Genomic DNA, 18,168 nt, shown 5'->3' on the forward strand with positions numbered 1-18,168 from the left:
ACAATCCCTACTGCCTGTTTTTCGATGAGTGGCTGTATCTCCAGTTGTAGACTGGCATCCTTCTCCCCATCTGATGGTATGTCCATCAAGAGGGGAGAGGAGGAAAGTGGAGGGTAATGGATAAATTAAATCTGAAAGCCCCTCCAAAAATAAGCTGGATCACCCAATCAGGAAATAGGGAGATTCTGTGAGCCTGAAACTGAAGGAGGCAGCTTTCCACAGATATGCTGTCTGAGGGTGGTGGGGAGGGTAGGTCAATGTCTGGAGTTAGGAGGCTTGAATGTGGAGAAACTTGGTTTCTTGACACCTCTGTATGGTTGCCTCCTAGCTGGGCTAGTCTGCTGTCTCCTGGAATTAGGCTGGGATCTATGCATATTAGACAGAAAAGATCCCTTGTCCGCTTATCTTCCCAACAAAGACTGGTCTGATTGTTTCAAAATGACTTTGTGGGTTGAGCAGTGAGTTAGTGAGTTAGAGGGGCAGTTCCTGAGTTGCCTGCCACAGAACCTCTTTAATTTTCCTCCAACCTGTAATGGTGTGACCCAAATGGGACCATTGGTAAAGCTTGTGTAGGATGAAGCTTGAGTGACATGGACTGCAGATGTGCATCACATCATATCAGGTTGAAGTTGGTCAAGGTAGTCTATGCATTGGCCTTTACATCTAATACTGAAGACGTAGTGACTACGTTCTGGGCTAGCTTGGATGTGGCATGGAACACATTTTGTCCACTTTAAAACAGCGGAGGGGAACTGTGACCTGCTGTTAGGTTTTTTCTGGGTTTTTTTAAATCATGGTCTGGGAGATCAGTACTGAAGGTGTCTGAGTGAGTGCTGAACCAGCAAGCTGAGAACATCGCTAGTACTTCGCTTCATAAAAAGAAAGCTTTAGAATCCTGGGTCACCAATTCTACCCAACATTGATCTCTTTAATTTCTAGCCAACTGGGAAAGAAGCCAAAGGACTCTTTCACCTTGTTGAAATCATCTGATACTTCAACTTTATTGTCTTGATTAATGGTAGGAGGTGGAGGGCATTCTGAAGTTCCCAACACTCTATAAATAACTTCCAAGGTTGGATATAAGTATGGTTAATTTGTAGGAGCTTTTTCACACTCAATGTGTGTTTGACCTGGCTCTCCTTGAAGCTCTGACTCAGCTGTAGCAGGTGGTATTGATGGCTTAATGCCATCTTTTTTGAAAATGGCACTAACTCTCCCATTTGGGTAAGTAAAGAACATATGAAAGTCCAGCACTGCCGGAACAGCCAGGTGGTTTGCCGTGATGTATGTTCGGTCTGGATGCTAGCGGTACAGAAGGTGGTCTTGCTATCAGCAATACCAGCCAAGGGCTAAGCTGAATGGACATATTTCTCACTGAAATCTCCCCCACAGTGAGGTATGTCGCCAATGGTGCATGGCTAAAAGGACAGATCTTCACTAAGATCCCCATAAATCCTAGTTGGCCAGACCATCTGAATTAATAGAAATCATGCTGTGACAGTTCAACAGCTATCGCTGGTACCAGCCACTCCAAGGGCCTGGTTGGATAGGCAGATTTGTCACTGAAATCTTAAGGTTATGCCGCCAGCAGTATGGCTAATCTGACAGATTTGTAACTAAGATCCCTGTAAATCTAGTTGTCTGGACCATTTTCTCGAAAGGTGGATGCATGGTGATGGTGAGGCTGTATTAAGCTGGCGATGGTGAGGCTGTATTAAGAAATGGATCCAATGGATCTGCTACTAACTCCATGCATCCAGACTTACAGACCTGAAGGCCAATGCTCAGACATGTGGGGAGGACAGGGGGAAACACACCCTGAATGAGTCAGAATGCTAGCAACAAACTTTAGGTTCTATTTGGCTGTACACAATATGGTGGAGGTTAATGCTGTCTTCCTTGACTTATTCCATCTTTCATTCCCTTTTACACCTCTCCCTCGATAACTTGCACACACCAGGGTCCAAAAACATAGACCACACTATAAGCGAGGGCACAAGTTACCAAGGGACCTCCCAAAAATCAGCTAGACAAAAGACATCCAGAGAACCACTGGGTTTGGTGGGGGGAAACTGGGCTGTTTACTGACTGAATCCTCGTTTTATAATCGCGTCAAAAATAATTGTCAATAATGCGCCTTTTCTGATGAAGTTCTTTGTTATTCTGTATAAATCACATTTATTTTTCAAAATGTCCAACATCTGAAAGATTGATAACATGTTTCCACCTGGTTTCAACAAACAACAAGGTACGCATAAACATTTGTGTATCACATCTTTTTGTTTTGTTGATAAGTCTGGTTCCTGGAATAGTGTATAATAAGTTTTTCGAAAACAAAGGGTCTTCAAAGCCGGGATCCAGACTAACTGTTGATACACTACCAATCAAGATTCCTTTCTATATAAAAAATGCAACATTTCGTGAGACAATCGTCTAAGTCAAAAATGAATTTGGAATTGTTCAATTATTAAAATATTGATGCTGTGATTTCATTGCAAGTAACAGTGAAACTTCTTATCATTCTTGAGAAAATCTCTACATGCAAATTCAGGAATTTTCTAAAACTCATTTTCCCCACGATGGTCTGTGAAACAAAGCACTTTATTTTACAAAATACTAATTTCACCTGGTTGCCTTACTATCTTTCATCATAGTTATGACTGAGTAGATTAATTTAAGGTAGTTTAATTAGATGTACACAATAATATGAATAACAGTGTTCAATTGATCAAGTGAAATGAGTTAACCAGCATATGACCAGAGCTGCTGGTTCTTAAGCATGGAGGATTTGTATGCCTTTTAATTTTTTTGTTTATTCAACCCAATTTATTAAATTCAAAAGACATAATTCATGTGAAAATAAAAAAGGAGGCCAGCTTTTTATTTAATGCAACAATACAACAAATGATTCCGCTAGTCTGATATCAAAACACGGTTGGCACAAAATTAGGTTCTCAGAGAAATGCTTGCAGACAGAACTGTTGTGGTAGATTGACACATTTTATATTTAATTACAACTAGACACACTGCATTTATGATGATTACACTTAAAAGGAACTAAAAGATGGAACCAGAACACAAGTTTCGATACAAAAAATTATTTAATTGGTATTTACTTATCAAAATACTGTCTCCACTAGGCCTAAGTGCATTTTCATTGATACAAATTTCCTGGAGTATTGTTAATTATGGTGTACTAAAAATGTCATTTGGAAAAAAATGATACAAATTTATGACTTCTTTTTAAAGTTGATATTTCATAATGTTGATAAAAATTTCCAGGTTCTATGTACCGTCTTTGACGATAAAATGAGCGATATATCAGTTTCAGTTTCCTATTTTGATTGTGATTTTCTTCAAGTTCAACAAATAGGAATATGCATGGCAGTCAGTATTAATGGTGGAGGAAGCAACCGGAAAAACCCTAGGAAGAACCACCGACCCATGAGAAGCTACTGGCAAGCTTTCTCACATACCCACATTGGCTGAATCTTAGACTCGAACCGCCGCAGACAGAGGTGAGATGGCAGTGATCCATAACAGAGAGCGCTTTAGACCACTCTGCCACTTGGGACCCCAAGAACATTTTGATGGGCCATGCAATTTTTTAAGATGCATAAGTAGCAAAACAAAAGTCAAATTTAAATATGAACTGGTCATAAAGGGTAGATTATTTAACAATGAATCCAGTTACCAGTATCATATTTAGCCCATCTCATCCATGATATCCCTGTTAGATGCATCTAAGAACTAAATACCTCAATTTTTTCAGGCATCAATGATGTTCTGCTACAAGAAAAATGTCTTGCTTGCTAACCAAATGTGTGCTGTTCCTAACACTGATTTACATAACAGTTAAAGACAAAATTCTCACAAACAAATCTTAACATCATTGCAGCCACAACTGCTGCTACTGACAAAGTAATATGTATATCTCATTTGCTACTTCAGCCAAAACAAAAAGGTCTGTTCATTTAAAGTGCATGTTTAACTTACTGGGGGCTTTTGCACCCTCCAAAAGGCTCGTTCCTGAGAATCATGTAAGTATTTCTCCTCTCTCTTCTCTTGTTTTCTAAGCCTGAAATTAGAAAGAAAAACAAACTGTGTGAACATGAAATGTGCTCCTGGGACAAAGATGCTCCAATACATTGCCAGAAAACTGATCCTAATACAAAACTTAACCAATGTTTGAATCATAGATGGATATACATTGGCAACACCATATGTCCCACCATTAATGTGATAGGGATTAAAAATACTAGGGTTTATGCAAGATATAACTTTGTCAAAAACTATCTAGAAGTGATGCAATGCCAAAAAGGCACATTTACATCCATTAGTTTCTACACCAAATCACAGAAGAACAAGTTGAATACTGGTTACAAGAAACTGTTATTTTGAAGATACAAAACTGTGTATAAAAAAAAGAAGCCAAAAAAGTGAAACCTTTAAAAGACGCATGCAGCGTTTTATCTACACATGCATCATGCATCAAATATGCAGACTTTTCCAATTTGATGCAAAAAAATTGTCGACGGTACATAAATTGACGCACCCCAATGTTATGTTTTGTTTATGAAAAAAAAACAAAGGTTCGGTCTAAAAGTCGTCAAAAGTACATAAATTGTTGCACCCCAATATTATGTTTTGCTGATAAACACAAAATTAAGGTCTGGTCTAACTATTTTAATGGCTAGATTACAACTCTCTCAAACAGGGAAAACACGCACACATCAGTTTCTTACGCTAATGCTATCATAATACATAAGGTTTCAACTAAGTGTGGAGCCTCGAGCTGACCTTATGTGACCTGTAACTGTCACATCAATTGTAGCAACAGGATGTTAGAACCATATAATCACCATACCCAACAAAGAGGCAGAAAATAAAGACGTGACTTAAAGTGATTCTCTCAAGAAACTATTATTTTATGCACACCTTTGTCAGGCAACGAAGCAACAACTTCCATTTGCTCAATTGTACCCCTTGCATTGTTCCAAGATACTGTCAGTATTTAAAAATGGCATCCAAGGCAAAAAAAATTAAAATAGATCCTAAGCAAATGAAATTAGCTTTTGGACTACATTTGTTACTGACTGATGATAATCGTATTGTTATTGAACCAGTGGAGCCTTCATAATCCAAAGATGAGGTAATGATTGCTCACAAGATAAAATGTATTCTGTGCAGCAATGATTGACAACACAGCTGGCTACATTTTAAAAAAAGAAGTTAAATCGAGTGAAGAATGTGACAGTGAAGACACCTTTAAGTTTTGCCATATATGTATGGCAGTTTAAAAAAAACCTCCATGATGAAAAGTTTGCAAAAAACAATAACTTTCAGAACAGTACACTGGCAAGGCATGCTGGGCTGCCAGAACTCAAACTGCTGATTGAAGGTCCACAACACCAGGCAGATTTTAATGCAGGTTTGCAAAAACATAATTTCTTCCAAATAAGACATAGCAGTGAAAGTACTACTTAAGTGTGTTCATTGGCTGAGTGTGGAAGACATCCTTTTTTATACATTCAAATCTTTTCTTAATTTAATACACAACTTGGCAGCTTAAGAAATTGATGACATATGTCATTTTGAAGAATTCTGCCAATCAGTATGACTCGGCTACTACCTGTTCAGAGTTACTGGAGAGCCTGTCAAACACTGTTAAGGATAGTCTTGTACGTGACCTGCAAAATTCGTCATTTGTGACAGCAATAGCAGATGGAGGCACTGACATAGCCAACAAAAAACGCCTTGCCATATTTGCTCAGATTATTTCTGATGACATTCAACCATCAAAATGATTTTTAACAAATATATAATGTTCAGATGTATCTGGCAAGGGAACTGCCTTATTGGCTTTAGTCACATTACATAACTAATATTTTCGGTGTGTATTTAAACAATATGATTATTTTGTTTTAAACTACTGAAAACTGATCACTGGTTTGAATAAGACTCATAGGTTTGGATTCTGACTCACTGTTTTTTGCTTTGATGAGTCATATGACTTACATAAAGCCATTTGTAGATAAAACACTGCATGTGGTCATATATCACTGATCAACTATTATACCAAATGATACTAAATCGTGTCAAAGGGTTCTAAGACACTGCTGGTTAATGCATCTCAATGATGGGTCCTAATTACTGAAGCATAAACAACTAGTCACTGTGACCCACTTTGAAAAGTTATGAAAAAGCATTAATTATACTTAATGTATCAATCTAATCGTATGAATATACATACAAGAATCTGAGAGAAAAATCAAAATGCAACCAAGAAGGCAGTGACTGTCACAAAAGAAATGTCAATGTCTTGCTGCATAGCATATGCATGGCAAAAACTAGAGTTGCTAAAACTTGATGTTGAAACTTATTGAAAAAACTCATAAAAAGTATGTCATGCCACAATGAAATAGTTTTGGTGCACAATTTCATCTCAATCTGAAACTACACTGCAAGTTTGGATGCAACAGGTGAATAAGTATTAGAAATAGAAACAAGACATACTTTTTAAGCAGTTTACCTTGAAATGCAAGTCACAATATAGAACTGCAATATATTTTTTGCACAAGAAGCAGACATGTTGCAAGCTTAGCTTCAAGTATACAAGACAACAGATGGATGCATGGATAGGCAGATTAACTAATTTCTACATACTACCTACTTTCTGAAGAAGGGTACAACAAATTATTTTATTCTTCCACTCCACAGCAAACATGATGAGTTGTTGTTGTTGTTGTGGGGTTTAACGCCATTTTTCAGCACGATAGGGCTATACATGGCGGCCAGTATTAATGGTGGAGGAAGAACCCGGAAAACCCCGGAAAGAACCACCAACCCACGAGAAGCTACTGGCAAGCTTTCTCACATGCCCACATTGGCTGAATCTTAGACTCGAACCGCCGCAGACATAGGTGAGATGGCAGTGATCCGTAACGAAGAGCGCTTTAGACCACTCGGCCACTCGGGGGCAAACATGATGAGAATAAATTGTAGTTTCTTAAGTATTATGGTAGGCACTGATAGTAGAAAATACTTTCATATTTCCTGCAGGAGGAATATACTTTCCCATAATTTTTCATTTTAAGAAAGTGCCAAAATTACTTATTACCAGGCACTTCTATCATGCACTAGGTAGATGAAAACCCATATAGTACACAATCATTACTCCAAAATATCTTGTCACATCACAAATGATAAAGTAAACCTCTTTATCAATGATACAATCTGACTAAAATCAAGATTTACCTTTTTAATATGAACATTTAACAGGCACCAATACAAGGCCATGTTGTTTACCAATCAACTTACAGTTTACAGTTGTAACAAAGAAACTTTGGAATATATAATTACCAATGATAACTCTCCCAAAAACAAAATGCAACGTTTTATCTGATAGGCTACTAAATATAAACAGACTGGGAACTACAAATATCACAAACAATATACGACTGCCTGTCAGATCTCCATTAAGACAAGATCTCAGTTTAAATCTGAATGTCATTGACACAAGGAGCTGTAGTGGTGCAATGGTTAGTGTACCACATTCATGATCAAAATGATGCAGGTTTGAATTTTACCGTCAGATCATCCTGTGTCAACTGCCACTGAGTGTTATTGGGACAGGCCCTTTACTCCAATTGCCTCAGCACTAAATAACCTACATGCATGCCATAAAATACTAAACAAAAAAGACAATGATGAAACTTTTTCTGACATGTCTGAGACTAATAATAAAAACAGGAGCCCTGAGTGACCTAGTGTTCTACAGTGCTCACCATTACAGATCACTGCCATCTCACCTCTGTCTGTGTGGGTTCGAGTCTCAGGTTTGGCCAATGTGGATATGTGAGAGAGCTTGGCAGTAGCTTCTCGTGGGTCAGTGGTTCTCCCGGGTTCTTCCTCCACCATTTATACTGGTTGCCATGTATAGCCTATATTGTGCTGAAAAATGGCACTGAACCCCAAAACAACAACAAACATTAAAAACAAAATGAATAGAAGATAATGACATAACTGTAAATATTAAAGTGTAAAAATTGCTATTTCTTAGAATTTAGATATTTTATTCAAACCTGCTTATATTTAACCAAATTAAACTCACTTCACTTGTTCTTTAGCCTGATCACGCAGGAATTCTGTTTCATCACTCAAGAATTTCAGAAGTTTGTTAAGCATGGCCTGTAAATAAATGAATGAATGCATAAGTGAATGAAACAGACATGAATATATACAAACATATGTCCATAAATCCAACTATAAATATATACACTGATGCAATTCATACAGTAGCCCATATAGGACTTAAGATCAGCTCCAGATTTTAATATGGAGCAAGAACAGTCAACTACTTTTCTTCCCCAAATATTCTGGTGAGGTTACCAAAACTATACAGTGATGAAATCTGGCTGTGAACCATGAGACAGAGTAAAGTAACTTGAATGGTGTGGAAAGTAGCAAAGTCGTACATCTCTGTCTCAATTGGCATTAGAGTAAATGTGCAGAAATGGGGAAGAATTTTATTAGCGACCTTGACCTTGATGATAAAGCTATGACTGTTAATATGCAATGCCATCAAACAAAGAAAAAGTGTACAATGATTCATCTCACAAATGCAAAACAGCTTTTAAAATATAAAGTAGAAACAAAACTGTAAAATATTAACTGTCACCTTGTCCTTGAAGATAGGACCACAACATATGCAACATATCAAATGACAATATACATTTGTATTAAGTTTCATTCATTTATCTTAAGTTTCTTGTAAGTTGAACAGCAAAAACCCATGTCCATATGACTTTCTATTTAGATTAAAGATCAAAAATGATATATTTTCAAGATGACTGCCGTGGTGGTCATGCTGGATGTCTGACTGGCACCATTTTAAGATCAGCTAGATACAATAAGAAGTCTTTTCATGAAAACCACATACTGATATCATCATCCATTTAGAAGCAGCAATAACAAGCTGTTCAATCGGCTGTGTAAGCCAGATTATAATCAGTATGGACCAGCTAGATCTTGGGAAGATTGGGAAGTTTCATGGCAATCCTCCATGTAGTTAGGGAGATGGAAGTTGGACATAAGCTCTTCTGGTCTAGGACCGTTGGAGTTAAAAATACCTGAGGATACATGACAACCAATGTTATACATCAGAAATTTCTTATGAAAATGAATAAGTATACCAAGTTTCAAGATGAAAGGACTCCAAAGTTATAAAATGCAAAGGAAAATGTGATGGAAAACTTAAAATACTGACATCAAAACTTGATCTTCAATACAGACACAACACCCCTTCGAATGATGATATATTAGTATTACAAATTTCACCTCTTAAATCTCTAATACCTCTGAATTTGTTGACTGGAATGTAAAGTGTATTGGAAATCTCAAAATATTAAATCATAACCTTGACCTTGATGATCTAAATCCCAATGTTGTAAGCATCACACTTTCCAGTGAGGATGTATAATTATACCATGTTTTATCCCTTAATCTCCAGCAAATGGAATGTTATATAGCAAAATGAAAAGAGATGGAAACTTTATGATATTTACCTGACACTGATCCTGAAGAAAGGAACCCCACTGTGGTTCAGTACACACTTTATAATGATAATGTATAAATAAACCAAGTTTCGTCCATTATTCTTAAATAGCTTGCAAGTTCTAGAGAGGAAACAAAAGGATCAGGGAACTTAAAATATTTAGTTTTGACACTGCTCTTGAAAATAAACCCCAATGTACACAACACTCCTTCTAATAATTATGTAAAAATATACCATGTTTTATTCATAAATCTCAAACGGCTCAAAAGTTATAGCACAGAAAGAAAAATGACCATGACCTTGAAGATTGGATGCCTAATGAGGTAAGCAATACACCATCTAAAGATAATGCACATGTTTTATCTATAATCTCAAATGACTTTAAAGTTAAAAAGCAGAAATGAAAGTGTGTTGTTGTTGATGTTGTTATAGGGTTTAATGCCATTTTCAGCACAAGATAGGCTATACATGGCGGCCAGTATTAGTGGTGGAGGAAGAACCCAGGAAAACCCTGGAAAGAACCACCGACCCACAAGAAGCTACCGGCAAGCTTTCTCACATATCCACATTGGCCGAGCCTGAGACTCAAACACACGCAGACAGAGGTGAGATGGCAGTGATCCATAACGGTGGGCGCTTTAGACCACTCGGGGCCCTGAAATGAAAGTGTGACAATGGACAGAATGATGGATGGACAGAAACAAAGATACTTAACATGCTGCTTATAAAAAAGTGACACATAATTAAAACATGATAAGAAAATACCTTCAGCCCAAGATCAGCATTTTTATTTAAGTTGCTGTTGTTGTTGTAGGGTTTAACACCAATTTTCAGCACAAGATAGGCTATACATGGCAGCAAGTGTAAATGGCGGAGGAAGAACAGAGAAAACCACGGAAAGAACCACTGACCCACGAGAAGCTAATGGCAAGCTTTCTCACCTACCCACATTGGCCAAGCCCCAGACTCGAACCCGTACAGACAGAGGTGAGATGGTAGTGATCCGTAACAGAGAGTGCTTTAGACCACTCAGGGCTCCCCTTTATTTAAGTGTTTTTATAAATATGCACTCATACTGAAAAGTATACTTAATGTTTTTATTGCAAACACCATTAAATTAATATTACAAAACCAGACATTTAGACAAGTTCAGCATTGTTACTGATTCAAATGTAATTTTCTTTTCGGTGTAAATCCAGAACACAGTCAAACCTATGCATTACATCCACTCAAGATACCAGTTAGAATTATCTCAGTGCCCAACATGTGATCTTTTTATACTACACTATAGCAGTATGTACATGTGTTGATCTGCGTACAGTGCTCTGAGTACCTATCGAATCTTAGTAATCACAGACATGGCAATCTACTTCAAAATCTGAATGGCCATTTTAAATTTTAGGTCACTAAGCCTAATAATTTAGTTGTCTTTGATATCTTGAACAGAAATCTACTGATGTAAGGAACTAGTGTTAGAAGATGACAAAAACTGAAGGCTTAAATCAAAGCAAATTAGAGTGTATTTTATTTCTAAAAAGTCATAAAGTTATTGTTAATATCATACATAGATTTTTCTCACAGAAATGTCAACAGTCACATGCTTCAATTTCTGGCTAGCCATTAAGATTTCACAACTGGTCTTTTCTAAACATCTCTCTGCATATTATGAGACCTCAAATTCACTGATAAAGGACCGTAACCTTCGTTTTTGTCTTCTGATGGTATATATTAATAAAGCCTTTGTATATTATTAGCATTTGTGAAAGTACCTGGTAAGTCTACCAGTGAATTTACTGTTGACTCAATTTTCTATATTTTTTTCTACATCTGCTCTTTTAAACAACTCAGGTTGACTGCACAGGCCATGTATCACACTGATTATTTTAGATTGGCTGTAAACCAAATTATTCAATAAAGATAGTGTCTTAACAAAGGATTCAGAAACTGGTCCTTGATAATTTGCAGACTATTGTACTAACATGAGATACCGGGCACTCTCAGTTCTGCAATCAAAAAATGCTTTATTTACGAGTAATATTAAGAGTCAGATTTCAAGTGGTTACTTCAAGAAGGGAGGAAATGAACTATAAGGAAATATAATTAACTCCCACAACATACATAGTGGCAAACTGTCAGCTCTATTTACTGTACCTGAAATATCATTCATGTACACAAGCTTGTTTGTGGTCTCTACAGTCCTAAAGATATACATGTCTATTACTGCTTGCTATATGTAGTTGATGCACATTATTCCATAACTATTATTTGTGAAACAATGTGGATCAACAACCCTGGGATGGCAAAGATGACATGTACAATGATTCCTAATTACAACAATATTTCTTGTAACAGTAATATACAGACATATTTGACATAAACAAGAGGCCCTCAAAGGGACTGATACTACATTATATAAAATTATTCATTCAGCACCAGCAAAAACTATATTCAAGATGGACAAAAATGTGACTATATTTGATGTCCAGTGGCAAGACTTTAATTTAGGACCAACTTTACATATAAGAAGACTCCTAGTGAAAACATGAAAACATAATGATATGACCATCACAGCAGCCACATTGGATGTAAGTTTGGATCAATTTTCATTAGGACCAGAAAAACATCATACGAAGTCTTTTACTCTAAACCCAATTTTGACACGACACCCATTCAGAAGGAATAGTGATAATAAGAGTTTCCAAATGCCTGCCTTTGTGGCCATACTGGATATCTGAAAAGCACAATTTTTATTTAGGTCCAAGATAGCCATTAAACTTTGCACACTTGTATGTACCAGAGTCTATCTGTGTGCAAAGTTTAATGGCTATCTTCCAGGTAGTATCAGGAGCATCAATAACAAATTTGTGGTAACACACAGATGATAAACAGATAGATAATAGATGATTGACAACATGCCATCACATAAGTTCCTCTGTCTATAATCAGTAAAGATAAAAACTAAAAGTATTTGTTCTGATATGACATTTCAAACTTGTATAGTGTAGCTTAGCTATATGATTGGGGAATGCTAAGTCCATTGCACAGATGTGAAAAAGTCATTTAAAGTTTTCTGTGCTTGATTGTGTATTCTTCATTATCCTGCCTTTAACAAATCTTGTACCTGAACTAAGGGGCAATCATAATGATGTATATGAACTACTGTATATTGAATTCCTGTAGTGCTAAGGATTGCTATACAATATCATGACTTATTCATATTTTGCCAAATGTAAGTATCGTTCATCTTCCACAACACCCCTTCTGTATGATCCTGCAGTCTAATGCACATTTCAAACAGATCTAAATATAATCAATCAGAGAACCGTACTGTATTCACAAGCACACAACCGCATGCATTTGCTGTTTAATACCATTAAACTACCTGAAACACAAAACTTAACACAAGTCAGAGAAGTGTGAAATTTAAGTCACGGTGAACTAAATTTGGCAGACAGGAACCAGTATTTAATTTGCTATAAAATCTCTTTAAAAAATGCACAACTCTCTGCTAAACAATGGCTGACTGGTTGGTTTTTGACATCACCTTCACTACTTTATTGGCTATATCATGCAGAGGAAATGGGAGTTAAGTGCCACAATGAGGCGGCTGACCTAGACCAGCCTGGCTGGATAAAAGGCCCAAGAACCTTGGATTATGAGGCAGATGCTCTACCAGCTGAGCCACATCAGCTCTCTGACCTAAACACAACACTTAACTAAGTTATTAAAGGACGGATGGAAAAAGATAATGATATATGTCTCTTCTATATTCATGGAGAGGTAATATACAGTTACAATGGCAAATAATTCATAGTCACTAATTGCAAAGAAACAAGGAAAATCTTAAAGCCATAAAAAGGCTAACATTTTCTCTGGGGCTAATTACTTTAAGATGGAATACCAATTTTTTTTCTTTCCCCTGGCACTCCTCCTTTCTGGATAACATCTCATTTCAAATATGTTACACATTGAAATATATCCAACACATAAATGTGACCAAAGTAAAACAAATGCTGTTCACTAAGTTTTACTGTTAACTCAAAAATATTACCTAAATATTAGTGGAATATTCTAAATGTTATCACTGTCTCCTGACTGTCTTGACTTCAGCTCTAGTGACCGCAGACACTTAAGGATTAAATACTCAGATCATATGAACTGCATTGCAACCATTGTTCCATTTACCTATTTTTGTACACAGTACTTAAATAAAGAAAATCTATCAAGCATATAATACATCATAAGCAAACTTAATTCTCCAGTACTGACCCATAGATGGTATTTGAACATAAAAATATGACTCAAACTTTGTTTAAAATTTTTACTTAAATGCCTAGCAGCTGCCTTCCATGATGACTCTTTCCCTAACTACGTAACATAATAAATAAAAAATGTAGAGGTCAACTAACCCCTCTTTTATCAACCTATTATAGTTACCAATGATGTACAGATACAATGTGTGCACAATTGCTAATAAAATATGAGCAACCCACTCCCCTTCCTCTCTGGCACACAAAAGTGGAAGTCAATAGGTTATGCAATTGTTACATATATCTGATTTAATTCATATTTATTTTAATTTAATTGTTTGTCAGTTTTAAATTTTTTATTCTATTATATGCTATTATAATGTAAATTTATTCACTACAGATGACACTTTTTCAGAAAATTGTTTGACCTTGATTGTTAGTTTATAAACACCAGGTGTTGATCTAAATTCTGACCTTGTTTCAGAACTTGTAGCTACTTTCATAAACAAGTTCTATTTTATTTTAAAATGATTGGTTGTTTCCAAGGTCATGATGGAACTACATGATTTAAGATGTAAACAAATTTTTTATTTTTTTATTTCTTGGAGTAAAATAATTGGTTGTCATCAGGGTCATTTTCGGTGTACGTGACATAAACACAATCACATGACCTCCCCCTTTTGATTTTGCAATTCCAGTTTTTACATTACACACATTTGTTAGTTTTAATAGAGATGCTTTGAGAGAGATTTCTCAGTTTTGGGCTTTTTACACTGATGTCAAGTTATTTTGTTGTAGCCAGATTTATAGTTCTAATTTTCTTCAGATCAGTTGGATTTCAAAAGGATTAATTCTTTTTTTTCTGGAAATATTTTGAGGAGTGCTCACACAGAAATTTTGGAAAGACATTGCTTGCAAATTTAATTTGGATTTCCAACACCAGAGTGCCATTATTTGCATTTCTACAAGGAAATGTAGATAAGCACAGTACTGAATACAGCATACGTCACCATCATCCATCTTGGATTTTCCATCAGGATTCGAACTTGAAATTATTAGAACATTTATTACAAGGACTTTTGCAGTTTAATTCATGGATTATTCTTAGATTATTTTTGGATTTAATTCCTGAAACTATAAGTTCTTCTCCTTTTTTCATTTTTACTCTTTCTGTGTTACTGTTTATTCGAGCCTAAACACTTAACACAATCCAGTACCAGCGGATTAAGTACAATAAATTTACTTAAATATTAGATGCTTTACATTGATGTAAATCAAGCACACATTAGTAGAACTGTAAAGGGAAACAACTCCTATAATTCAGTTAAATAGAGTTGACCAACCTGTCCCCCAGTGCCTGTGATAGCGATATACTGTACAGTAGCTAGAAAATGGTATCATTGTATTTCTATTGTAAACAAAGATTAAGTTTTCCATGTACTAATTCCAACTAAAGTTGTTGGTAAGTTCTGTATACTCCCAAGTTTTTATAGTCATACATGTACCTGCTATTAAGGTCATCTCTATTAAGCAATCAACAACCTAAGACATACATATTTAAGGGTACAGTTTAACATGAGCCCAGCTATTGTACATATAAGGTTACATTAAGCATTCACCTACTGAGTTTATGCTAGCTTCTAAAACAAATCCCAAACAACAAGAAAGATACCTCTTCCCATCATACGCTGAACAGTTTGAGAAAAAGTAAAGAATTGAAGTGAATCTCCATATTTATCCAGGGGATATGATAGACTTGGCATTTCAGGCAAAGTGACTTCTTCCTGTCTAAATGGGGCAAAGTGACAGCAAAATAGGAGTAATGTAAAGCTGTGCCGATGTAACTTTTTGCCGATTATGCCGATACCATGTATAGCCAATGATTAAAATGGCCAATACCGATTATTACAAGAAACTGCCTGTTCTACAGTTAGTGAAAGCACTAGCATTTTACTGACAAGTAAACCATGCCCTATTTTTGTTATAACTAACAATGCCTAAAATGGGTGCAGATTTATGTTAACAGTTCAAATGTGTCTCAAGCTACCATACATGTGATAACTATTTCCCACATTTTATATCCCACCTTATTTCTTATTGTTAACTCATATATGCAAATAAAGCTCTTTACTAAATAACATATTTATTCCGAATTAGTTTTTTTGGGGGCACATATGCTCTGTGATATGTTTCTTCATTTCTTCTTTTAATTTAATGATGGTAATCAATGCTTATATATACAGTACAGTAATGCCAGGTCAAGTTGACTCATGTAAGTTTCATTGGTGGGAATGGAGATCATAATTTGCTTGTCGAGAAAACATCTACAGCATTCAGTGATCATTCCTGGGAGTTAGGAAGCAATTCACTAACAATCAAAGTATGTAAATCGCCGCAAAAATAAATTTCTGAATTCCTGGTTGATGGAGATGTACTTTGTGAAGCTATCCATAAAAGAGGAACGGCGGTTAATTCCTGAATGCGTGAAATCGATGGTTGCATTATACATTACTTATCTTACCTTGCAAAGTACAATCATTGGATTTTAGTATTAAAATGGCATTATCTAAATAAATTTTCTTACAAAACTATTATTTGGAAAATAATATACATAATGTAGATTTGCTTAATACCTGATGTTTCAATTAAAGAAAGAGAGACTGTAGGAAAGTAGATATTTTACATTTGATAATGCATTTATTTCAGGTGACAACAGTTAGACCTATGCACTAATGGTGATGTGCAATGCAAAGACCATGGAAGTAGTGCAAAAACAGTCATGTAATGATTTATTTTGTAATATTATGGCTGTATTGTTTGTTGTCAATAAAGTAATAACTATCCCATCTTCTTCAATTTTCATTGCCCATTAGATTAACAGACTTGGAAAAATATTCATTACTTATTTTTTGAAAACTGGCAACAAAATATTGAGATTGGTGATTTTTTTTGGCGACAACTTTTTAAAAGCCAGGACCATCCATGTAATGTGGATGCTGGAAGTTCAACAGCCACACGAGGCCTCACTGGCTGCTGTGATTGGGATGAGTGCATGTATGGTAATGATAATTTGTTGTGAGCAGACAATCAGTGGTAGTTTACAGCAAGCGTGTTAAAAAGTATTTACTTTTAAGAATATACTGTCTTTCAATTAACCCCCAAATCAAATGTTTATTCCTTAATTTCCACTATTTAATTCTGATTAAAATTCAAGCCATGTCAAGATGAATGTTATGATTAAATTTATATTTTGGAAATTTGTTTACATCGGCACTGATTATTTCTGCCAATACCGATTATACTGATTGTTCCAATAATTGACCCGATTATGAGTATGGCCAATTAATCGGTACAGCTTTAGAGTAATGTTCAAATTTTGTAATGGTAAAAAGTTAGCCATCAACTGTTGTTTCATGACTCTGCAAGTTAAATAGTATTACAATACCCAAAAACTCATTTATGCTGTTGGGCTTTATTTAGAATGAAAATATCAGAAACTTTCTATCTTACAATACAAATCTGCTGCATAATATTTATTAACAGCATTAGAGACAGTCACCACCAAATTAGGTAAATGATGTTCCCCAAATAGGGTACAAATACTTCTCAAGGGCAAATCAGCACATCCCACTATCTTTAGAGGTGAAATAAAGGAACAGCCTTTACTTTTTATTTCACTCACTTGGTGGAATTTCACACTGTTGGCAGCAAAACTGTAATAAAGTATATATCTGAAGGCACAAAAACTTTAAAAAATTCGCCTAAAAATATTGCTTTTTATGCACATTTCTAATCTTTGATACCAAATATCTAACTTATACAACTTACAACCACATACAATACACTATTTGAAACAAAATATTAATGGCTTCAATTAGGGAAATAAAGAGGGAAGGGGGAAGGTGCTAATTCATCAAGAGGCAAAGTTGACTTTGCTTTTCTCATATGTTTCAGTCATACTGTATGGACAAGAGCAAATATTTCAAAGATTGCCCCCACCCCCACCCTTTCCAGCATGACATGTTTTTTTGTCGCCACAATCATAAAAGTGATAGTGGTAGCTGGACATGTGACCTGACCTGTCTTAACAGGGCATTTTTCTCACGTCCCTGAGGTGATTCTTCATAACAGGTTTGACTGCAATTCATGCTTGTTGGAAAGAGTATTTTAAATCATAACATTTCATCCATGAGTTTTATTTATGCAAGATGTTCACCAAAATTAAATTTCAAGAATTAATAAATCTCTTAATGTACTACATCCTACAACACAATCCTTACCATGCAAAATATTTTCATTCACTCAAAATGTTCGCCAAATAGAATTCACTTAAGTTGACAAGTCACTTAATGTTCCTTCTGC

The 18,168-nt window shown here is 35.7% G+C and overlaps 1 protein-coding gene and 1 long non-coding RNA gene across 2 annotated transcripts in view; one reads left to right on the top strand and one right to left on the bottom strand.

Moving 5' to 3' along the window:
- The window catches only part of LOC149803489 (regulator of G protein signaling 6-like), a 101,059-nt gene that overhangs the window by 45,736 nt on the left and 37,155 nt on the right, over positions 1–18,168 (bottom strand). The window contains exons 6-7 of the mRNA XM_089953213.1: positions 8,114–8,190; positions 3,997–4,078 (exon numbers count right to left, since the gene is read on the bottom strand). Of these exons, the coding sequence (XP_089809339.1) occupies positions 3,997–4,078; positions 8,114–8,190 (159 nt within the window). The remainder of the gene's footprint in view (positions 1–3,996; positions 4,079–8,113; positions 8,191–18,168) is intronic.
- Positions 12,562–18,168, top strand: part of LOC149803490 (uncharacterized) — a 38,856-nt gene continuing 33,249 nt past the window's right edge. Inside the window, exon 1 of the long non-coding RNA XR_016420224.1 lies at positions 12,562–12,785. This is a non-coding gene — a long non-coding RNA (uncharacterized LOC149803490). The remainder of the gene's footprint in view (positions 12,786–18,168) is intronic.

The sequence above is a fragment of the Sinohyriopsis cumingii genome, chromosome 3 (assembly GCF_028554795.1).
Source record: "Sinohyriopsis cumingii isolate HCF-2022 chromosome 3, ASM2855479v2, whole genome shotgun sequence".
NCBI lineage: Eukaryota > Metazoa > Mollusca > Bivalvia > Unionida > Unionidae > Sinohyriopsis > Sinohyriopsis cumingii.